General features: G+C 55.3%; 2 protein-coding genes and 1 long non-coding RNA gene across 4 annotated transcripts; 2 read left to right on the forward strand and 1 right to left on the reverse strand.

The window, feature by feature from the left end:
- The first annotated feature begins 249 nt into the window (after positions 1–249).
- On the forward strand, positions 250–13854 carry LOC111775186 (uncharacterized). Of its 2 annotated transcripts, none has more exons than XR_011422314.1 (5): positions 250–620; positions 2864–3043; positions 6567–6744; positions 7647–7755; positions 13088–13854. It is a non-coding gene; the product is annotated as an uncharacterized lncRNA (long non-coding RNA). The 2 variants fall into 2 exon arrangements; XR_002810681.2 differs by having other exon boundaries at positions 263–620; positions 7647–8180.
- Positions 13855–14151: 297 nt separating this feature from the next.
- SDHAF1 (succinate dehydrogenase complex assembly factor 1) lies at positions 14152–16911 on the forward strand. The gene has a single exon (XM_023649600.2). The coding sequence runs from the start codon at positions 14296–14298 to the stop codon at positions 14650–14652; it is 357 nt and encodes a 118-aa protein (XP_023505368.1). The 5' UTR covers positions 14152–14295; the 3' UTR covers positions 14653–16911.
- Positions 16912–19177: 2266 nt separating this feature from the next.
- SYNE4 (spectrin repeat containing nuclear envelope family member 4) lies at positions 19178–22987 on the reverse strand. Its single transcript, XM_023651245.2, has 8 exons — positions 22721–22987; positions 22458–22608; positions 21797–21940; positions 21407–21601; positions 21085–21333; positions 20251–20502; positions 19492–19550; positions 19178–19399 (listed from the first exon to the last, which is right to left on the reverse strand). Exons 1-8 carry the CDS (start codon positions 22846–22848, stop codon positions 19219–19221), a joined length of 1359 nt encoding a protein of 452 aa, XP_023507013.1. The 5' UTR covers positions 22849–22987; the 3' UTR covers positions 19178–19218.
- Positions 22988–23174: the final 187 nt, after the last annotated feature.

Raw genomic sequence — 23174 nt, forward strand, 5'->3', positions numbered from 1 at the left:
CCACTTCTCTTACTCCTTGCACACACTCCTCGCACTACCCCTCCTCCCTAGGCTTTTCCCAGATTCTCCCCAGACCTGAACCTCCCCCTCACTCTAGGCTCCCCCGGCCCCGGCCGCAGGTGGACTGCGTGCAGCGCTGCTGCCCTCGCGCTGACCAGGTGAGGGGTGCGCGCCTCCACGCGGGGTGCGTCTGTGGCGCTCGCGGTGCGTGGAGGCCCGCGGCTGCCTCCTAAGCGTGGCGCTGCCGGTGGCTCGTCACCGCCTCACGCGCAGCCTCAGCAACAACTTTAACGGCAATGCAGCGGATGAGCGGCAGCTGCCGAGGCCCGGACCCTGCGGTGCCACGACCCTCCCCGGGTTCTGGCTGTCGAGGGGCCACCGAGCACACGGGTGTAGACACAGCATGGCACAGCGCGTGTGGCCTCCTGCGTGAGCCCAGCGGCCCTTGGGGTCCTGCCACACAAGCCCGCCGCCGGAGCCCTTCTTCCAGTCCTGCGTGGCCGACGTGGGCCGTGTCCGCGGGAACCGCAAAGGGCTCCGCGCCTGCCTGCAAGCCTATGTGGCCCCCTGCCAGACTGCTGGTGTCGACGTGCGGGCCTGGAGGGAGCCCAACTTTTGGCGTAAGTCCCCCACCCGAGGGTGTCCAGGGCCGGCCCGGGTCGGGTGAGCGGCGGGAGACCTAGGTCTGGTCTTCAGTCATCCCAAGAGTGTTGAGGACCTACTATGTGCCATGCCCATGCTGGAGATAAGGCACCAAACAGGATAGAGTCCTGCACACGTTCTCCTTGGGAAAACAGATTGGATTTTTATCTCTCAGCACATTTACAGAGGGCTCATTCTCTATCGGGCGCTGTGTTAAGACAGTGGTTCTCAAACGTTGCCCCTGGACCAGCAGCATCAGCAATATCCAGGGTTTGTTTACAACGCAAACTCTTGCCCTACCCCAGACTTACTGAAGGAGAAACTCTGGAGTGGGGCCCAGCAACCTGTGTGTTAACAAGCCCTGTAGGAGACTGGGAGGCAAGGCCAGGTCTGAGAACCTGTGCTACCTGCTTTAAGTCAGCTCGCTCCATCTTCCAGCTGCTCTAGGAGATAGGGACAATCATTGTCTGCCTTCTGCAGTTGAGGAAACTGAGGCACAGAGAAGCTAAGGAATTCCCAGACCTCACAGCCAGTGAGTGGTAGAACTGCCTTCCACCTGACTCCAGAATCCTCGCTCTGACCCCCATGCTATATTCTCTCTCCAGCGATAATGTAAAAATAATTCCAGTAATAACATGAAAAGACCAGCTGACCTGAGTACTTGCTGAGTACTTGAACTGAGTAAACTGCTCCGTGCTAATCCCTATATTACCTCAATTAATTCTCCCAACGGTCCCATCAGGCAGGTACATTTTCTGGATGAGGGAAACCAAGGCATCAATGGTTAAGGAATTTGCCCAATGTCGCACACCTAGAAAATGACTTAGCTGGCATCTGAACATTTGTTCATTTATTTAACAAATTCTCATCAACTTTGAGTCTCTATATGTCCACGTCTCCTCCATGCTCCTCATGGATTCTTGGCCCAACCCTGATTTATTTCTGTGTCAGTGTCCACCTCTTTCTGACCCCCTTCTGCCCCTAGGTTCAAATGCTCCTGGCGGGAATCTGTTTGACTTACTATTTACTGATAGACTGATGACCACCCCCACCTCTGTCTGCCATGGTCATTTGTCCAGCCCTGGCCCAGCCGCTGGTCATCGAGACACAATGTGGCCGCTATATCAGGCAGGACTCTTAATGGCAATGTCAGAATCCCAACTCAAACTGAGAGGAGAAAGAGAAAAGCATTCGGAGCACATATAACTGCAAAGACCGAGGGTACTTCTATCTTCAGGATCAGGTAGATTAAGGATTATCAGTTGCAGTTACAAGAAACCTGTTTCTCTCCTCCTCTGCCTTGGTCTTCCCTTCCTCCCTCTCTGTTAGCTTTATTCTCAAGCAGGCTCTCCCCTTGTGGCTGCAGCAAGGCTTTGGCAACTTTAGGCTGACAATTCTACCAGCTTCAAAGCCCTCGCAAAAATGTAACACCCTTTTCCCATTGGTCCCAACAAAAGTCCCAGAGTCACCACCCATAAGCTTTGCCTGTCCAATTATTGTGACCCAGAGGAGAGAAGAATAATCTGTTTAGCCAGCCCTGGGTTCTGTAGGCACCCCTGGAGCCTGGATATGGAATCACCTCACATAGTGAAAGTAAGGATAGGTGGTTGTCCAAACGGAGGTGGAGGTATTATTATCAGAAGGGTGCAGAGAGCGAAAAAGACGTCCACCACTAGAGTTCACCAACAGGCTGCCCACAGGACCAAACGGCCATAATAGGAAGTATGAGCACTTGGTGGTTCCAGGGATGGTCAACCCCTTCGGCAGGGGCAAGAATCCTTGGGAAGGATGCAGTCTGGGGGTGCTGGTTGGACAGAGGGAAGGCCCTGGCTTGCCTGAGCCTGACAAGCCTCCTCTCCACAGCCATGCAGTGCCCCCCACATGGCCACTACAGGCTGTATGTGAACCCCTGCCCTGAGGCCTGCCTGGGTATTCAGGGAGGTGGTACAGCTCCCTGCTCCCTGCGCTGAGGGCTGCCAGTGTGTTGATGGATTCTTCCCGGCTGGGCGTGGCTGCATCCCTGTGGACCGCTGTTCTTGCTTCCGCAATGGCCATACTTCCCTGTGAGCATCCTCTTGGGTCCTTGTTAGTTTCACTCGGATCCTTCCACTTTGCCTCTGATCCCCAAATGCTCCCTTGTTTGGGTCTCATCTCAGAACCTCTAGGTGCACTTCCCCTTCAGTAGCCCCTCACCTTTCACCCTCCCTCCCTTCCTCCACAGCCCCTACAGACCATCCTCCATTAAGAATTGCTCCTCCTCCTGTACCTGCCAGCTGGGGGAGGAGGTGACCTGTGTCCCCTTCAGCTGCCCTGTGGAGGAGGTCTCTAACATCACAGATGGAGTCCTAGGCTGTCGATTGCAAGGTGACCAAGGCTGCGGTCTGATGGGTCAGAGATTGAGGTATGACTCCTGGCTCCAGGGAAGGAAGGGACTGGTGACCTGGACTCCTGGGACTCATGGGTCCCTGACCCTCTCTCTCCCCCACAGCCACCTTGGCCCTTGCCCTGAGCTCTGTGGCCCCACCGCTGGTTTACCCACCATTGCTCCCTGGCCCCAGTCCCCAGTGCCTGACAAACTCTCACTTTATCCCATGTGGCTCTGCATGCCCAGCCATCTGCACCAACCCCTCAGCCCCAGAGCACTGTAGCCACCCCTGTGCCTTTACCTGCCAGTGCCTGCCTGGCCACCGGCTGCTGGAGGGTTGATGTGTGCCCCACGCCCACCGATCCTACTTCCTGTGCCAAGGCCATGCTTTCTATACAGACAACTGTACTTGGCACTGCTGCTGCCTGGCCCTTGGTGCCCCAGTGAGCAAGGTGCCCCAGTGTTGGCCTGACAAGTGCCATGGTCACTGCAAGGCACCACTGCCTGTTAGCCCAGTCCCCACCCAGCCCCACTGTCCTGGAGGAGCCACTGGTCTGCACTGCCACTGGAGACTTCCACACATTCACAGGAGCCCACTATGAATTCCCTGGCTCCTGTGTCTACTGCCTGGTAGGTCTCTGTGGCACAGCCCATGCCAACCTTGAGCCCTTTAGCCTGGATTTGGCCCTACTTCTGCGGCCACGTGGCTGCACCAAGGCCCTGACTCTCTTAGCCTGTGGCCTGAGGCCAGACATGAGTCCAAAAGATCTCAACCACATCCGCGTGAGGCTCCTAAAGCCCCACACTGATCCGCCATCCCTCACTGTCCCCACTACCCTCAGGTAACCCATAGTGACCCCTCTTTTCCTGCTGATGCCCCCTTCATTAACTCTCCCACTGGCCCTCAAAGATGTCCACTCCAGTTTCCTAGTGGCCTTATTCATCTCACACCATTGGTACTGACCTCCTCCTCACTGGCTTGCTTGCTGACCCCTTCTCACTGACCATCTACTTGTCATTACTTACCACTCTTCAGACTCCTATTACCCTCCTATTAACTCTCCATTGAGTTCTCAGTTGACCCCCTAATTGACTCCCCTTTATCCCACAGGCTCAGCCCAAACCTCTCCATTGCCCCTCCCTTTCACACCCCATTGAACATCCCATTAACCTATTGCCCCTCCCCAACTGATCCTACTCCTGTTATATTGACTTGCCCATTACCCATTTACTGTCCTGTTGGCTCCATCCCATATCCTTACTCCGTTGATCTGTACTGAGTTATCTATTGACCTTCTCAGTGATCTACTGAGTGGCCCATTAGTGCCCCATTTACGCTCCTGCTGGCTCTTCCCATTGAGCTTCCTATTGATATTGACGCCTCCATTGAATTCTCAGGTTTTCTGTTATCCCAGTTGAGCCTCTCTCTGACTCATTTTCTCACCCACTGAGCCTTCCATACAGTGTTCCATTAATTCATTGACTGCCTCCTGACTCCACCCCCATTTACTCTCCAGCTGAGCCCCCCCATTGCCACCCAAAGCCACCTACTAAGGCTTCTCTGGATCCTCAGGATCCTCAGGATTTGTCCATCCACTTTCTCCCTTTGCCCTCTTCTTGATCCTCCCATTGATCCTCACTGACCCTACCCTCTGACTCCCTAATTTTCTTTTTACCCCTCATTGATCTCCCATTGACGCCTCATTACTTCTGATTGTCCCATCACTCTACTATTGATCCCATTGAATCTTTTATTGACCTTCCATTTAGCCTCCAACTGACCTCCCATTGAATCCTTCTATGATCCCTAATGACTACCGCTGCTAACCCACCACTAATGTTCTCCTTGAGCCCTCTGATCCTTCGCTGACAAGTCCAAGAATTTCTGCTGACCGTCACCATCGCCTTCCCAGATGTCCCCAACCACATGCCCTCCCTGTAGGTGTACAGAATTCTGGAATCACTGCCCTTCTTTCACGGCCGCCGCCTCCGCGCCTATCGCTGGAGCCAACAGCTCTGCGGAGACTCAGACCTCGACCTCTCGCTGACATATGATTGGGGCAGCCTGGCACGTGTGACGCTGCCGAGGCCCCATGGACCCTACCTGTGCGGCCCCTGCGACCAGGTGGCCCGAGCGGCTCGCCCGCGCCCTTGCCTGGTGCCTGGAAGGTGACAGAGGTGCCGGGCTCTGGCCGGGCCTGCGGACCCGTCTGCCCGGGCCCCGCCTCCGTGGCCGCGCGTACCCATTCTGCCGCAAACACGTACTGCGGGCCGCTCTACAGCGGCCGAAGGTGCCGTGGGCCGTGCTGCGCAGCGCTGGACCCGCTCCGGTTCCTCGACGACCGCTTCGACGACATGTGCGGCCATCGCGGCGCCCGCCGCACCGTCCGCCGAGTCCTGGTCGCCTACACTGTCGCCTGTCAGGCTCTGCGCGCGCGCCTGCGGCCCTGAAGGACGCGCGACTCTTTCCGCGAGCGTGCGGGGCTGGGCAGAGAGAGGGCGAAGCTCGGCCGAGCTCGGATGGGCCACGCGGGGAAGGGCGCGGGAGGCCCGATGGAGCAGCTCCGGCCTGGGCGGGCGGGCCGAGCCAAGAAGGGCGGGGCTTGCAGAAGAGTTGGAGGACGAGGTTTGAAAGAGCGGCCAGACCCGGAGGGGCGGCAGTTTAATTAGCAAGATCTTTCTGTCTTTCGTGCCTGTCTCTCTCTCTCACTGTCTGTCTCCCCCGTGACTCTTGGTCGCTCTCCGAGTCTACCTCTCTGCGCCTCACTGTATCCCTACCTCGCCTTCCCACTCTCTCTGTTCCTCGTCCTTTCTTCCTCGCGTCCCCCCGTGTTGCTCTCCCTCCCCGCCATCCTCCATCTCTGCCTCCCCGTCTGTTTCCCCCACCCCGCCTGTTTCTCAGTCTGTGTCCCCGGCCGACCCCCTTCTCCGTCCCTCGCGGTCTCTCCCCCGCGTCTCCATCTCTGTGCCCTCGTCTCTGACCCTCCCACCCCCGCCGCTCTCGCGCTCCGAGCTGTGCGGCCGGAGCTCTGCGACCCTGTGCCCGGGCGGCAGCCGATGCGCTGAGGGCTGCGAGGGCGACAGGGGCTTGGTGCTGAGCGGCGCCCCCTGCAGGCGGCGGCCAAGGGCGGCTGCTTCCGCGCCGCCGCTACCGCCCGCTGGGCGCCGGCCGGTACCCCGGGCGCGGGCACGTGTGCAGCCTCCGCAGGGGCGTGCGCCGCGGCCCGGCCCCCTGCGCGCTCGCCGGTCCCGCGCACGTGCTCGCCTCCGACGGCCGCGCGCTCACGTTGCCCGCGCCCTTCAGCCCTGCGGTTGCCTGGACCTGCCTGCCCGCCCCGCACGCCCCAGTGCCTGGCCCTCCTGCCTAGACGTGGCTGGCGATGGGGCCGGGCCGCTCGGTCTGCGCCTCAACCTCCCCGGTCGCCCCTGCAGCTACACCGCGCTGATGTCGGCGTCCTCGGCGGTACCTGCCGGCGGACTGCGCCCAGGCCCTGCCTCCTCCTCCTTCTGGAAGTGCCTCAGTTTCCCCCATGGTAAAATGGACATGTTTGCCTTCCAGGTTTGAAAGATGGTGCCAGTATATAACAAGGTGGAAGCGTTGCCTGGAACACAGTGATGGCTCCCTCAAGGGTCCCTGTTCGTGTTTGTATGATCACCTCCTACACAGGATTGGATAAAATCAGTCATTTAGGATTCCTTCAATAAATAGCTGTGGAGAATCTCTGGAGGATTCAACGGTGAGCAAGTTCTGGACGCGCACACATTCCTCCAGGGAAGCGGATAATAAGTAAATACATAAGTAAAATAGGTGATACATCAGATGATGAGTGTAAGAACTATAAAGAGAAGTAAAACAAGGAGAAGAGACAATAGGGAGACGGAGGTTTAGAATCTTAAATCAGGTAATAAGGAAGACCCCACCAAGAAAGTAACATTTGAGTCGAGGTCTGAAGGAGGTAAGGGAGGGACCCATGTCGACATCTGGGAAGGAGCAAACCAGGCAGAGGGAACAGCAAGCGCAAAGACCAGGGCCTTATAGGGCAGTGTGGTGCAGACTAGGCAGAGCAGTAGGAGGGAGGCAGGAGTGTGGTGAGACTCAGTGTGGTGAGACAGAGAGAGCTTCAAAAAGGGGTGTGGTCAGCAGCATGAGGAAGAGAAGGCCAGAGAAGGGGCTCTGGGATTTATTTAGTGCTTACTATGTGCTAGGCATGTATGTATGAGCATACATGTATCATCTCATTTAATACTTCCAGCAACTGTATCAGTCAGCTAATGCTGCATAACAAGCAACCTAAAAAATTTCAGTGACTTACCCCAACCAGCTTTCTCATTCACATGTCTGTGAGTCGACTGGCATTTGGCTGATCTTGGCTCGGGTCATAAAGCACTTACCATATGCCCAGCATTGTTCTAAGCACTTTTTGTTAATTTATTTAATTCTCCCAACAACCCTATGAAGCAGGTACTCTTATCCTCCCATTTTACAAATGGAGAAACTGAAGCTCAGAGCGGCTAAGTCCCTCACTCAAGTCTCACAGCTGGTTTGTGGCACAACTTGGAGGGATGTCCAGGCTCCTGGGAGGCATGGGAGCAGGCTCAGCCTTCTCAGCCCAGTCCTGACCCCTTTCCTTCTCCACAGGTGGATGGTGAGTGCTGCCAGCTGCCCTGGGTCCTGCCGGGGCCAGGGCCTGGGCCACCCTGGAGGGCCGCCATGTGGTGGTGCACACAGCCTGTGGGCTGCATCTCATGTAAGACTGGGGCAACTGGGTGTGCCTAACTGTGTCTTCCATGTTCCACGGCTGGCTAGCATGGCTCGGTGGTGGCAATGTTGGCCCCCTCTACCTGCCCCTGGACACCAGATCCTGGCCCACAGGCCTGGTTGCTACCCTCGTCCACCATCCAGGCCCAGCCTCGGCTTTAGCATTAGCTGCCCCATGCGCTTGCCCAGATTTTCAATGCTCCCAAACTGCATGGACTCCTACAGGCACCAGATGGTCCCTTTGGCTGCTGCCCAGGCCATATCAGCCCCAAGGCCTTCCTCGGGATACGCCTGCAGGACATATGTCGCACCCATGGCCAGCATCTTGGCCTCTGTGATGCCCTCACAGCCTGTACTGCAGCCTGCCGGGAGGCGGGATGCCCATGACACCCTGGAGGGGCCACAAGCTCTGGGGCAAGTTGTGGACTGGCAGGAAGCCACCCCTCTCCTGATGGGGATCAGAGAAGTCCTGACATCAATGGAATTAGCTGAAGAGAGTGTGTGGGAAGGGCATCCAAAGGAAAGGGAGCTGTAATTGCAAAGGGGTAGAGGTTGGAAAATATCGATGGGAAGCTAGCCTGCTGGGGCAGGGGTAATAGGATTGCAAAGGGAAACTTCAGTCATAAGCACTTGCCTTAGACATCCGCCTGCAGCCCTGACTTGTCCACCCTAAAGCCACTATGGCATCTGTGCACGGCCCTGTGAGGGGGCTGTGTCCCGCCTGCCAGCCCTGCTCGCTGGTCCACTTGATGCTATGAGGGCTGTGAGTATGACCCTGGCCTCATCTTTGGTGGCACAGAGTGTGTGTCCCAGGACCACTGCGACTGCTTCCACCATGGACACTCCATCCCTGTAAGAGAGGTCTCCAGGCCCAGGCTTGTGGGCGCGGAGTCTCCCATACCTCGTCCTAAGATGTTCCCTGAGCCAGGCCATATCAGTCAGCATTTTCAGTTGTATCTGCCAGAAAATAATGCCAACTATCTTAAATACAACAGGGAATAGATCGACTTTTATTTGTGTAAAGTTGAGGCTCAGGCATGGCTGGATTCAGGGACTCAGAGGATGTCACCAGGACTCAAGCCTCTATCTTTCATCCCTGCCTTTTCCTTTTTCTGTGTTGGCTTCTATATTAAGTAGGCTCTAGGTCCACCTGCTATGAGAGGCTCAAAATTACAGTGGCTTAGACTTGATAGAAGCTTATTTCTTTCTCATGAACAGTTCAGGTATAACCAGTCTGGTTCTTCCAAGTCAGGGACACAGGCTTCTTCTGTCATGTGGCTCTGCCTCCCCTGTGGTATTGCCCTCATCTGCTCCCCACCACATCTATATTCGAGCAGGTTGGAAGGGAAAAAAGAGGGGACAAGGAAGTCAGGCCTCCTCCCTTTAAGGGCACCCCCCCAGAAGTGGCACTTAGCACTTTTGTTCACTTCCCATTGGCCAGAACTTCATGGAAGGACCGCATCTGGCTGCAAAACGGGCTGGAAAGCATATCTTTAGCTGGGTGGCCATGTGTGCAGCTAAAAATTGTAATTCTAGGGAAGAAATGGAGGATGGATATTTGAAGACAAGCATAGCCTCATTCTCAAAGCACTTCTCTGTTTGGGGGGCAGTGGTGGTCGCAGCTGCTTCAGCTTTACAACGCACAGTTTAGCAACCTCAGTGGGAACACAGCACTTCTCTCTCAACAGCTCCAGCGGAAGTCTAAGGGCCGACTCCTACTGTCCAGTGTAGGTTATCTGTCCATCCCTAAACCCAACACAGAGGCCAAAGTAGGGGGTACTCTGATTGGCCAGGCCTGGGGCACGTGCCCAGAGATGGAGCCAGAGAGTAGATAAATCACCTAGGCAACCCCATAGACTGAGAGTGGGGCTAGTTCCCCAAAGAACCTCGGAGGCTGTTAGCATGGATGGACCCTGGGCGGGCAGTGTTCCCTTCAAGGTTTTGCAGCTCCTTGAGTCCATTAGGAGGTAAAGAAAACCCCCTTAGGATGGTTGACATAGTTGTCTTAGAGATTAGGGGCCACTGGAAAGGAAAAAGCATGGGTCTTTAAACCTCAGTGACTCTGGGGATGAAGAGATGCCCACACTGGGAGGAACAAGGCATAAGAGCAGATATACTGTCACTGCGTGTCCACTGCATGCCAGTGCTGACAACGCTAGCCGCAGGTCAGAATCTTCGGAGAGCTTGTAGGGCTTTTCACACACAAGTGAAAAGCAGAGGGATCGTCATTGATGAAAAGAGACTAAAATACCACAACCGTCCAATGCAGTGCACAAAGCTAGATCAGGTCCTGGTTTGCAAAGAACAGTTACAGAAGATGTTTGGGGAGCAACTGGAGAAATGCATCACATTTTTAAGGATTTGCCCTCCTCATATGGAAACGATGTTTCAATGGATTTTTAATTTGCATTTGTCTTATTAGGAGGTTGAGCATCTTTTCAAATGCTTAAGAAACATTTGTATTTCCTATACTATTAATTTTCTGAATACCTTTTGCTCTTTTTTTTATATTGCGTTGTTGGTTTTTTTCGTTCTGATTTCTAGGAGCTCTTGATATGTTAGGGAAATTAGTGCTTTGCGATATGTGTTAGACATATGCTTCCTTTTTTGTTGATGTTCAGGATGGTCTTTTGGGTCCGATTTTGAGTCTATCTGTCTCTGCAGGTTGGGGAGGTACTGGTCCTGCCTGGCTGCCAGGAATGCTGGATGTGCTTGTGTGGCCAAGGCCTCCAGTGCCAGCCCTTTTCCTGCCCACAGAGCACAGGCTGCATCCTGGATGGGGGTGTGCAGTGCTGTGAGGCTGGGGAGGGTGCCGCATGTCACCTGGTGCCCGGGGGTCTCTTCATCACCTTGGATAGCTTTAGTGGGCTTGCACCCAGGCCTGTTATGCCCTGTGCCTTTGAGCTAGCCACACTGGTGGGTTCCAGGCCCCAAGATCCTGACTGGTTCCATGTCCTTGCTGACTTCCCATCCTGTCCTGGCTGCACTGCGGGAGGCCATCGGCTTCAGGGATGGCTATGCGGCTGTGGGACCCAATCAGGAAATATGGGTAAGGGACTTCTTCAATGCCAGCCAAGACCCTTGTGTGACGTAGCACTGATCCCTGGGGCCTACTGACCCCTCACTGACCTTCAGTAGCCTTTAACATAGAAGTGGTTTCCCATGACCCTCTAATCTCACATTGGCCTCCATTGGCTAAATGTCCTTGCCCTGATCTCCCAGGACCCTCTAGACCCTACATAAACTTCTCAGGACCCCCTGAGTCCACCTTGCTCCAAGACCTACTGGACTCCTGGGAACTACTGACTGAGTGGTCAGAGCTGTAACAGGGAAGCAGAGGCCAGAGCGATCAGGGCTGGGATAGGGAAGCACAGGCAGGCTGTGGGAGCCCAGAGGTGCCCCCAGTTTAGGGGGTCTGTGAAGATTTTCTGAAGGAGGTAACCAATGAGCTGAGACTTGCAGTTAGGCTGGGGAACAGAGCAGGGAGGAACGTTGCAGAACAAGGCCATGACAAAGGAGGGACTGTATTGGGGACTGTGGTGAAAATCAGCTAGTGAGTCTAAGACAGCCCACCAAATGCGGTGGACTTAGGACCAAGGAGGCTATGAGTGACTTAGGAAATCACAGTAGGGGGCAGCTCCTGGACTACAGGGTTGAGGAATGAGGCTTACGGGGAGACAGCAGGCATAGACGCTTCTCTTGACAAGTTGTCCTTGAAGACAGAGGAGACTAGAGATGAGCCAGGAAGAGGCAGAGGGCCAGGCTATCTTAGAACTGATTTATTATGATGCTGCTTTGCAGATGGGAGAAACTCAGGGATGTTTGCTGATAGGAAGAAACTAGACAAGGAGAAGTTGGGAATCCAGCAGAGGGAGGCCGGGGTGGAGGACACCTGGCTCCCCAAGGAACCCGGAAGCAGGAGGGCAGCAGGAGAACAGGAATCTGGGCAGGCACAATGGATAGTGTTTCTAAGCAAGGGGAAAGCATGCCTGAAATCCCATGCTGAGACTCAGAACACAGCTGTGAGGTGGAGCAATTGGAGGAGCCAGAGGATGGGCCAGCAAGAGCACCTGGGGCATCTGCCACAATCTGGCAGGGAGGCTGAGCCAGAGCTTTGCTTGTAGGGCCAAGAGCCCCGGACTGTGTCTCTTAAACTTCTAGTGTAACTTTGGGCACATGACTCAGCCCCTCTCTATGCTTCAGTTTGCCCATCCACAAAAAGCAGTCATAAGAATAGTACCTCCTTCATAGGGCAGCTGTGAGCATACATGTGAAGTGCTGGTGTACACTAAGTGCTCTGTAAGTATGAGCTGTGATTGCTCTCGCAGCCTCTTTTATATTATTATTGGAGAGACAAGGTATAGAGCAGAGTGGTTAAGAACACAGGTCACGAATCCAGTACCCCCTCCTCCCCAGGATCCAAACCTGGCTCTGCCACTCACCAGCTCCATGAACCTGGGCAAGCTCTGTGACTTCTCTAGGTCTCTTTCCTTTTTTTTCTTTTTTTTTTTTTTTTTAAGATTTTATGTTTCCTTTTTCTCCGCAAATCCCCCCGGTACATAGTTGTATATTTTTAGTTGTGAGTCCCTCTAGTTGTGGCATGTGGGACGCCACCTCAGCATGGCTCAGTGAGCGGTGCCATATTGGCGCGCAGGATCCCAACAGTGAAACCCTGGGCCGCAGAAGCAGAGCGGGAACTTAACCACTCGGCCATGGGGCCAGCCCTACTGGGTCTCTTTCCTAATCGGTAAGAGGCAAGAGGCATATAGGCTGCAGATCCACCTTGTCAGTGTGTTGGTGGGATTTAATATCATTGTAAATATTTAATAAGCTATTTTAACATTCACTATTTTAAAATAAATGTATTACACAAAATAATATAAATTTGGTGACAGTATATTAAAATATCAATTGCATCGTATTATTTTGCATATTTTATTGATGTACTGTGTCATACATTATCTTATGAATTGAATAGTAAAATATTAAAGCAGTTGGAATAGCGCCTGGCACAGAGAATGTTAGATTTTGAAGACAAGAGGTGAGAGACCTGACAAGTTCCAGAGGCTGTTTTTTCCCCTCTAAAGCTCCCTTTTAGGAAAGTGTTTATTATGGAAATTTTCAAGCATCACAGAAGAGAGAATAGTGTTATGAAACCCCATTACAGTTACACAGTGGTTTCTTTTTTTTTTTTTTAATTTTTTTTAAATTTTTTGAGGAAGATTAGCCCTGAGCTAACTACTGCCAGTCTTCTTCTTTTTGCTGAGGAAGCCTGGCCCTGAGCTAACATCCGTGCCAATCTTCCTCTACTTTATATGTAGGATGCCTACCACAGCATGCGTGCCAAGCGGTGCCATGTCCACACCCGGGATCCGAACTGACGAACCCCAGGCTGCTGAGAAGCGGAGCGTGTGAACTTAACCGCTGCGCAACAAGGCCGGCCCCTACACAGTGGTTTCTGAAGCCCCGCGGACTCCCAGACTCCGGCCCTAATCCCGGCCTCTGACCCGTCTCCCCTCTGCGCAGGTGAACCGACGCCCCGTGCGGCTCCCGGCCCAGTCGTGCGGGGGCGTGGTCGCACGCTGGGCGGAGGGCTCTGGGGTTATCGTCAAGCGGTCCCCCATGCTCTGGGTGCCCGAGGGGGCGGTGGCCCTCCACGTTACGAGGACGCCTCCGGGCAGCCGGCGGGGACAACAACGGAATTGCGGCCGACGACCTGATACTCTCAGGAGGACTCCGGGGCACCAGCCTAGTCGACGTGCTCCAGGCGTGCCGGACTCAGGGCTTCCACAGCTGCTGAGGACCCTCCCTCTCCTGCCCCAGGACCTCACTCTCATCAGCAGAGGGAGCTACCAGACCAACTCCCTGCCAACAGGCTGCCTTTGGGGGCTTGGAGCCCCCACCCCCTTTCCGTTTGTCTTCCCACTGCAAAGAGAAGCTCTCCTGCCGGCCGTGACTCAACACTTCCCCGCGTGACTCCGTCCGTCTGCGCGTCCCCAGGGCTGGGACCCACGACAGACGCCGGCCCTGGAGGTGGGACCGCACGGAGCTTCCTGCGATCGTTTTAATAAATAACTGATGACAAAAACACGCGTGTGCCTGTCTTCTCTCTCCCGTGCCGCCGCGCCCTGGGGAACACAAGGATTCCAACCTCTAGCTCCCTGCTCTCCCACGACCCAGGAGTTAGGTCAGGGCCCCAGTCCCCTTCCGACCCAAAATCTAAGAGTCCGAGCGCCTAGCCCCCTCCTCCTCCGGGATCCCAGAACTGTCCCCTCAAGGACACAAATTCCCGGTGAGGCGGGCCAGCCAGCCAGCCGCTCCGCCCCCTACGCCCAGCCCTGTGACGTCACTGCAGCGACAGCCAATGGGGCGCGAGGGCGAGGGAGGCGGGAGGCGGGAGGCGGGAGGCGGAGCTGTGGGAGCGCGCGGGGCGGAAGTGCTCGCTGCCTCGCTCCTCCATCTCGCCCAGCGCCACGGCGCCACGGTTGGCGCGGCCTCCTCTGCGCGCCATCCCGGCCCCGCCGCCGCCATGAGCCGGCCCAGCCGGCTGCAGAGGCAGGTCCTGAGCCTGTACCGCGAGCTGCTGCGCGCCGCGCGCGGGAAGCCGGGCGCCGAGGCGCGGGTGCGGGCCGAGTTCCGGCAGCACGCCTGCCTGCCGCGCTCCGACGTCCTGCGCATCGAGTACCTGTATCGCCGCGGGCGGCGCCAGCTCCAGCTGCTACGCTCGGGCCACGCCACGGCCATGGGTGCCTTCGTGCGCCCGCGGGGGCCGACCGAGGAGCCCCGGGACGCGAGGGTCCCGGGGACCCCGCCTGAAGATGGTAACAGTCCAAGGAGCCCTCCCGACAGCATGGGGTCACCAGAGACCCCGCCTGATGGACGGTAACAGGCAGAAGAGCTCACCCGATGGCGCAGGGCAGCCGGGGGGCAAGTCTGACTGCGTGACGGGATCGAGGAACCCGCCTGATGGAAGGGGAGACGTCTTAAGAGACTAGCTCCATGGACTGGGGGGATCGGAGAGACCTCCTGGCAATGTGAGGGCCTAGAGACACCCATGATGGATGGCGAGAGATGTCCAAGCCTGCCCGATCCACGGTAACGGGTCGGACTCTTCCCTGAGGGCTTGGGGCGGCCTGGGTCGCCGGCTGGCTGGACTGTGTCAAGCTGAGAGCTACTTACTCCAAGGCAAGGGGAGTCAGGACTCCCGCCCCCCGCTCCCCCCCCCCCCCGCCCTCGTTGGACAGAAAGAGACTGGGACACCCTTTTGATGCCTGGCTCCTCAACTCCCCTCTCCTGTAGCAGACTTTTTGCTGAGGAATTTGGGAAGATGCCTTTATGGACGGTGAGAAGCCCCGAATCCCCCTTTGGAAAACTTTTCCCCAATTATTGCGACAAACTAGAACCGGTGAGGAAGGGGTTAGGGTGTCTCACGCTAGCCGATCAACTAAAGACCCCTCAAGACCTCTACTTGATGGTTCTGAGGGGGCATCGTGACTCCTGTGCCCTTCCAACTTCAGGACTGTTGAACAAAGGGAATAAAATTTGGGATGTGCTTACTTCCCTGTCGGTGGTCTTAAAGATTTTATGTGTTTGGGGATTTTTGAAGATGCCCCACAAACCAAGAAGTGACCCGCTGGGAGGGGTGGGTTTAGGGAGCTGTCTAGACTGGCAAATTGGTTCCAGCAGCATAGTTCTCTCTACTGGGCAGATCCATGGGACCCATCCTGGTTTGACCCCAAAGAAACCCCAGCTGACTCCTTAATGGAGGGCAGTGAGGCAGGAGAGGAAATGAAGAGGCCTGGCTGGGAATCCTTGAGGCAGTGGTGGGGAGCTCAAGCCTGGTAGCAGAGTCCAGTCTCAGCTACAAGCTGGGATTTTTGTCAGCAAGGCCCAGGGGTTGGGGAGGAGAGATGGGCGGGCAGACCACAGGCACACCCCCTCCCGTGTCCCCGTGTGGGCCTGCCCTAGACTTTCTCTGGGTACTGCATTTTGCACCCCTGAGCTGTATTTGCACCCATGTTGGTTAAATAAGTGGAAAGCAGACGACTTCTTAGCAGATGCAGCTGGGAGGAGGAGGAGGACGTTAGGAAGGAGCCCAGCCCTCAGACCAAAGGGAGGATGGACAGAAGAGAAGCATGACTCTGCCCTAAACCCTGTGGGGGAGGCAGGTGCCCAAATAGTTATCAAATGGGGTTGAAAGTTGCAGAATTATAATTTGAAGAGATATAATTTGTCAGAAGGTGGGGATAGGCTTCTCAGCAGGAGGACCAGTGTGGGGAAAGGCCTGGAGGGGGCCAAGGGGAGACACGCAAGGGCCCCAGAGCACAGGCTCTGCCCCTTGGGCGTGTGGCTTCTACTTCAGCTTTGTCTCCAGTTAATACTCACCTCGGGACCTCTGCACCTTGCTCCTCTCTCTCAGCCTCGGTTTTCATCTCAGCTCCTCTCTCCCACTCCTCGGGGAGTGGGTGCCTGGGAAGATTAAATGGGATTGGCTCTGAGTTGATAATGATTGGAGCTGAAGATGAGTCCAGGAGGACTTGTAATGCTGTTCCTTCTCCTTTTGTACAAGTTCAAAAAGTAGCAGAATGAAAACTGAAAAACCAAAACAAACTCCAGTGGTGCCCATCTCACTCAACTAGAAGTCCTCACTGTGGTCCACAAGGCCTCACCTGATCTGGCTCCATCGCCTCTCTCATTTCACCTCCCACTCTCCCCGTCCACGACTCATGCTCCAGCCACACTGGCTTTCTCACATCCCAGGCACACTCCTACCTCAGGGCCTTTGCACTTGCTGTTCCCTCAACCTGGAATACTCTTCCTTCAGTTCTGCACTGTCCAGTGTGGTACCTGGGAGCTACCTGTGACTTGAGCATTTGAAATGAGGATTTCTTTTTAATTTTATAAGTTTTAAGTCATTTAAATGTTAAAACTGAAGCAGTGTAAAATATTTTTTTTCCATTAAACACAAGTTTATTGTTTTGGTAGGATTACCTTTCATTTTATCTGTTGAAAATTAATTGTCTGAAAGACTTCGTAAGAAAAAAGGATTGTAAAATACCTCATTTTTATACTGATTACATGTTGAAGTGATAATGTTTTGGATATATCAGGTTAAAGAGAATATAAATTAAATCATTAAAATTAATTTCACCTGTTTCTACTGTTTCACTGTGACTACTAGGAAATTTAAAAGTATATCTGTGGTTCACGTTCTCTTTCCATTGGACAGCACTACTCGGAGGCCCCACCGTGGCTGGTTTCCTCACTAGGATTTGCTATAACGACAATAATTAGAACATGATGACATAATTGTCACCCTGATGCCTTCCTCCACCACCCTGATTAAATCGTACCCCCTTTCCCCTTTGCCCCCTCTTTCTCCTTAGCACTTATCACTATCGGACCTATTACATACTTACCTGTTTCTTTTACTTACTGTTGGTCTCCCCGACTATAATGTCAGCTCCACAGAGACAGGACTTCAGCCTGTCTTGCTCACTGTCACAGCCCTGCCCTTTGACCCAGACCTCGCTCAGCAGACTCTCAGTCAATGTTGAATGAATGAATGGATGACACAGATTTGCTCCATTACCCGGTCATTTGGGTCAATATTGCCAAGACTGCCGGCCCTTTTTGCAGTGTCCCCAGGGAAACCATGCCTCCGTGGTTGGGGACAGAGACTTGGCCTGGCATTTGAAACAAGACAGACCCAGGTTTGCCTCCTGACTTCTCCCTGAACCTGGAGTGTCCAGGGGAGCCAGCTCTGGGACTGTGGTTGGAACTCTAAAGGAAGAGGGACTCTCCTATTGGCTGCTAAATCAGAGGGATGTGTGCTCAGAGGTTTTGAGGGACACGCTGGCCACCACCAGGATAAGAATGAAGCCAAACCAGAGAAAAGAACTGGAGATATCATTTAAGCCCCTGGATCGACCTGTGCCTGAAGTCCTAAACTTTTCAGTTACCCATGAAAATAAATTCCCATTTCTATTTAAATCAGTGGAGATTGGGCTTCAGTCACTAGCTCTCTATGTGGCCTCAGGCCAGTGGCTTCCCATCTAGAGCCTCAGTTTCCCATTCTGTTAAGTGGGGACACATCATCGGGTGGTTGTGAGAATTAAGGAGAGGAGATCTGTCTTAAGTGCACATCCAGGAGCCTAGCACAGGGCTCCCGCCTCTGCTCTTGACTCTGATTCTGCTCCACCTCTTGTCCTGACACTTGAAGCTCTGGAGAGCACAGGAGCTTAGACACCTGGGGCTGGAGGCTGGACTCCAGGACCAAGCCCTGGCAATTCATCCTGGTGTCATCAAGACCCAGGAAAGGGGGTTTCACAGTCCTGCGCCAGGGATGGCCCAGCCTGGGGGCCCCCCATGGAGAATTTGAGCAGAGCACCTGTATGGATGCAGGTCAGAGGCAACTCGCCCACGTCACCTGCATCCTTCCCTACACGCCTCTGGCTTCCTGTGGCAAGCTCCAGTGCCTCTCCGCCTGCTGGCCTTTAGAAGCAGGAAAGGCAGGAAGTGCCAGGGAGTTAACATCTCCAGGAACAAGCTGTAACCAGTGAGAAATGGGAGCTGGTACCTAAATGTCACAATTTCTTCACCCCTAGGGTGGAACAACTTTGAGCGTGTCCCACACAGTCTCCTGGAGGTCCCAGTGGGATGGCTCCCCAGGTGCCCAGAGCGGCAACCAGCTCATCAACTCCTGTCCCTGGTTCACCCCCTGCTCCCTGTCTGTCTGCTGGGACCCCCTCCCCAGTCCCCCTGCTCCCTGTCCGTCTGCTGGGACCCCCTCCCCAATCCCCCTGCTCCCTGTCTGTCTGCTGGGACCCCCTCCCCAATCCCCCTGCTCCCTGTCCGTCTGCTGGGACCCCCTCCCCAATGAGCTACTTGTGCTTGAATCTTTTGCCTCAGGGTCCGAGGGACCCCAACCCAAGATGGGCTGATTCAGTTCTGTGTCCTGTGCTCAAGGCAAAGGGGTCTGTGGAGGCGGCTGTCCAGACATATCGGGACCGTGTGCTAGTTTCTAGGTCCTCGAGCACCGGATATCCTCACACGTCTGCCATAGACTGAACGTGTCCCCTCAAAATTCATGTGTGGAAATCCTAACCCCCAATATGATGGTCTTAGGAGGTGGGGCCTTTGGGAGTGAGTAGGTCATGAGGTGGAAGTGGTTAGTGCCCTTATGAAAGAGACCCCAGAGAGCTCCCTGCCCCTTCTGCCATGTGAGGACACAGCGAGAAGACAGCTGCCTATGAACCAGGAAGTGGACCCTCACCAGACACCAAATCTGCTGGCAGCTTGATCTGGGACTTCTCAGCCTCCAGCACTGTGAGAAATAAATGTCTATCATTTATAAGCCACCCAGTCTATAGTATTTTGTTATAGCAGCCCAAATGGACTAAGACACATCCTTTGAAAGTGACCATTTATTACATATGCCTGGGCTGTGTCCTCAGACTGGGGGGGGACCATTGACATAGCTGAGCACCACGTAAGGTGTCCTGGCCAGTCGGGCGGGAGAGGAGCAGGGGTCCCCTGACAGGGGCAGGAGCACTGTGGCACCCACCAGGAGAAGGAAGAGGAAGAGGAGAAGGAGGAAGGTCAGGGGCCACCTGGAGGCAGGAGCAGGGGCTCTGTGAAGGGAAATGCAGTGTTATGCAAATACGTGGGCTGCCACCATGAGCCCTGTCCCCACACCCGCAGACCCATCTCCCAGGCATCTCACCCAGGGTCTACCTCCAGCATCACATCCTGTAGGTGGGGAGATGCTTGCCTCTTCTTGTCCTAAAGGTAGACAGCACCCAGCAGCAGAATGGATGGAAGTGGCACTCAGTGTGGACTTTCTCTTACTACTACAGGCCAACAGGGCTGGGCTTACTTCTCCTCCATTCTTGGCCCCCCCCATCCCCCATCCCCAGGACCCCACATGGACCCCCTCCAATGTGGTGGATGTCTGTTTGTACCTGCCCTTCATCTGATCCTCTTTTTCCTGGTAACGGTGGCTTAATTTGAGGGGGATGGGGTCACACCTCCCCACTTTCCTGACCCCACACCTCCAATGCAGTGATTGGGCATGTGACCCAGATCTGGCCAATCCGAGTCCTCCATGAGCTTGGCCACTGTGACTGGTTCAGAGTAGAGGCCATGACCCAAGCTGGGCAAGTGGGAGTCAGCCCTGCAACTTTGCTGCCTGAAGGTCGGCAGCACGCTCCTTCCCCTGGGGTGGGTAGACCAGTGGGAAGTGAGTGTGTAGCCACTGGGGTGGCCATTCTGCTGAGAAGGAAACCACCTTGGGGAAGTAGAGCCCAAGGGAGGGAGGGATTGAGCCCTGACAGCATTTGAGGTCCTGCATTCAGCAGCGCCTGGACTTTTCAGTTACATGAAAAAACAGCATCCCCTTTTTTATGCAGTTCAATCTAGGCTGGGTTTCTGCCACTTGCCATCAAGATTCCTGAGCGATACACCTAGCTGAGGAGCAGCTCACCTGAGACTTCCGGAGCAAGGAGCGTCTTCGGTGCCCTGCTAAGTGTTTCCGGTGGCTAAGGCCTGACAGGAGCATGTCCTGTGGGGACAGAGCAGTGTGGGATCCTTGGAGAACCAATGACAAAGGGACACAAAGTTGAGGAGGGGCCAGGATGGGGAGTGTCACAGAGATGAGATTCTGGCGGAAGAGAGAGATCTTGAGGAGAGACGAAGAGAGGGGCAGAGCCAAAGAAACCAAGAGAAGAGAGACATTATTTATTCATTCAACAAATATTTAATGAGTGTCTGTTACATGCCAGGCACTCTTCTAGGAGCTGGGGACACAGTGGGCATGGAAACAGGCACAGTCCTGGCATCCATGGAGCATTATTCTAGCAGGAGAGAGAGACCATGCACCAATAAATAAATATATGTCAAAATGTGGTCATCGCTCTTAGGAAATAAAGCAAGAGGAGAAGGAGAGAGGGCAGGGCAGGCCTCTGCAAAGAGGTGACATCTGAGGAGTGAGCTGGGCATCATCTGGGGCCTTTGAGATGGGAGTGAATTTGGAATGTTCGAACAGCCAGGAGGCTAGTGTGGCTGTAGTGGGGTGAATGAGGGGGAGAATGAGAGAAAATGAGGAAATGTAGACACAGACAGAAGAGAAGAAAACGAAAAGTGAGAGAGGAACAGAGAGAGAGAGAGAGGGAGGGAGGGAGGAAAACATTGAGACACCAAGAGAGAAAGAGACTCCGACAGAGATAGAGGGGGAGAGAGCCACTAAGACCTCCTTGAAAGGGAAGGACCCTGCTAGGAGGCACACACGGGTGTCGTCCCCTGCCCCGCCCCGTCTCACCTCAAGGCCTTGTCCCCTGCCCTGAGAGCCCCTGTGGCCACACAGCTCACAGGGAGCCCCTGGTGTCAAGGGTGTCTTTCGCCCCAAGGGCCCAAGGCCCCCAACGTCCCCTGCCGGGTCCCACTCCAACTCTGCAGGAGTAGGGAGGCTACTGGGTGCCCGGGGCCCCCAGACTCCACCAGGTCCTGGCCCGTCCGAGTCCCCCTCGACCTCCAAATCCTGGTCCAATATGTTGGCCTCCTGGAACACCTGGTCAGAGGACAGAGGTCATGGGGGTTGTGGGATTGGCACCAGAGCCAGGGACTGCCAGGGTGGGCCATACCAGGCTGTAGCTGACCAGCTGGGCCTGCAGCCGCCAGAGCCGCCGGAAGATGCTGTCTCGGTGGGCTCCGAGGACCCTCAGGATCTGCTCCAGGGAGGCCCGGGTCTGGGGCTCACTCTGCTGTGCCAGCCCCTCACCAAACACCAGCAGCGCATCCACACGCTCAGCTGCCCCACGCAGGTCTGCCTGTAGGGCCTGGGTACACAGGGATGGCATCACTTCCCACACGCGCACCCACCAGGGACCAGAGACCTGGGACCTAGAGTCGCACCGTCCCTTTCCTATCTAGACACCTGGAACACAGAATAAACCCATTTCCTACGCCAGGAAGCTGACACTCACTCCTGAGGCCCTGCCCACCCTCCTACATCTTGGCTTCCCACTGCCCACCTGCAGCTGGACCATTCCGCTCTGGGCTGATGCCCAGGGCCCCAGGCCTCGCTCCAGGTCCTGCAGCTGGAGACCCAGCCCCAACAGGCAAAGGTGCAGGTCCCCCTGGTCAACCTCCAATATGTCGCGGGCAGAGATGGGGCACTGGGGAACACAGGGGGCTGAGTCAGGGCTGGTGGGCCAACCAAGACCTTGCCCCCATTCCCATTGCCACTCCTCTTCTGTAGGCTCCTGCCTTCTGGATGCTTCTCTGCAGCAGAGTCCATCTCCGGATCTGCACCAATGCTGCTCCCACCTGGAGTCCTTCCCAGCAGAGCCAGGCCTGAGGCCCTCTAGTTCAAAGTCTCCAGGTTTTCACGCTCCTGGAAACTTGGACATGTGGGGCCTGGGGGTCTGGAGAGGGAGGGGGCGATGGAGCTGGATACCCCTACAAGGAACAGGGCTGCATGCAAGCCAGCAATTAAATAATGCTCTCTCAGTTGGTAAAATAATGAGATACTTCCTTAGTGATTGGTAAAGAAGCATTTTCTAGAGCGGCCCTCCCCTCCCAGATGCCCAACACTTTCCCAGCACCATCACTTCATCTCCCATGTGGAGGGCAGATTCTGGGGGACAGAGAGGAAGTGGGGCTGGCACAGGGTCCCGGGGCACCTCAGCTCACCTCATGGTGTTTGCCCCCAGCTGGGTCCTCACTGGCAGAGGGTGCTGGCAGTCTGGGAGGGCCAGTAGCAGGCTCATTGCCCCTCAGCCCACCCTGGAAGTGCTCAAGAGGGTCCAAGGAATCCTGCCCCTGTTTCTGGGCCTGTTCCTGCCTGGTAGGTAGGGGACATTGACAGGCCCCTGGGTGATCCCTGGGACCCATTATCCACCCTGCCCTACCCCTGTACCTTTTGGGACCCAAGTTTCAAAAGCCCCAACCCCTACCTGATTCTCTCCTCTCCAGATGCCGGGCAGATGGCGCATCCAACGAGATTCAGTTCCCTAGGGGCTCCAGGGGGGTGGTTGAGGGGCTCTGAAGGGGGTCTAGGGTCCAGAGGTGGTAGGAGGGCCATAGCTGGGGCCTGGGGACAGATAGTCAATGAAAATCCCCAGTAAAAGCCCTTTTCCTAGCCAGGGGTAACCCCCCAGACGTCAGCAGGACTCACCCAGGCCTGAGGCAGCCAGGGGCCCAAGGGCCTGCTGGCTCCACCTCCTTCCAAGGGGAACCTGGAACCAGGTAATTTGACTCCCAGCTCAGGTGACAGAGGCACCACTTAACTCCTTCCTCCCTAGCAGACCAGTAGCTGGGAACCTTCCAGGCTCACCCTAGCCCTCCCCCCACCGCGAAAGGGTTCCAGATATAACCCCCACACACACCAGAGACCCGGATTCTGCCCCA

The sequence above is a fragment of the Equus caballus genome, chromosome 10 (assembly GCF_041296265.1).
Source record: "Equus caballus isolate H_3958 breed thoroughbred chromosome 10, TB-T2T, whole genome shotgun sequence".
NCBI lineage: Eukaryota > Metazoa > Chordata > Mammalia > Perissodactyla > Equidae > Equus > Equus caballus.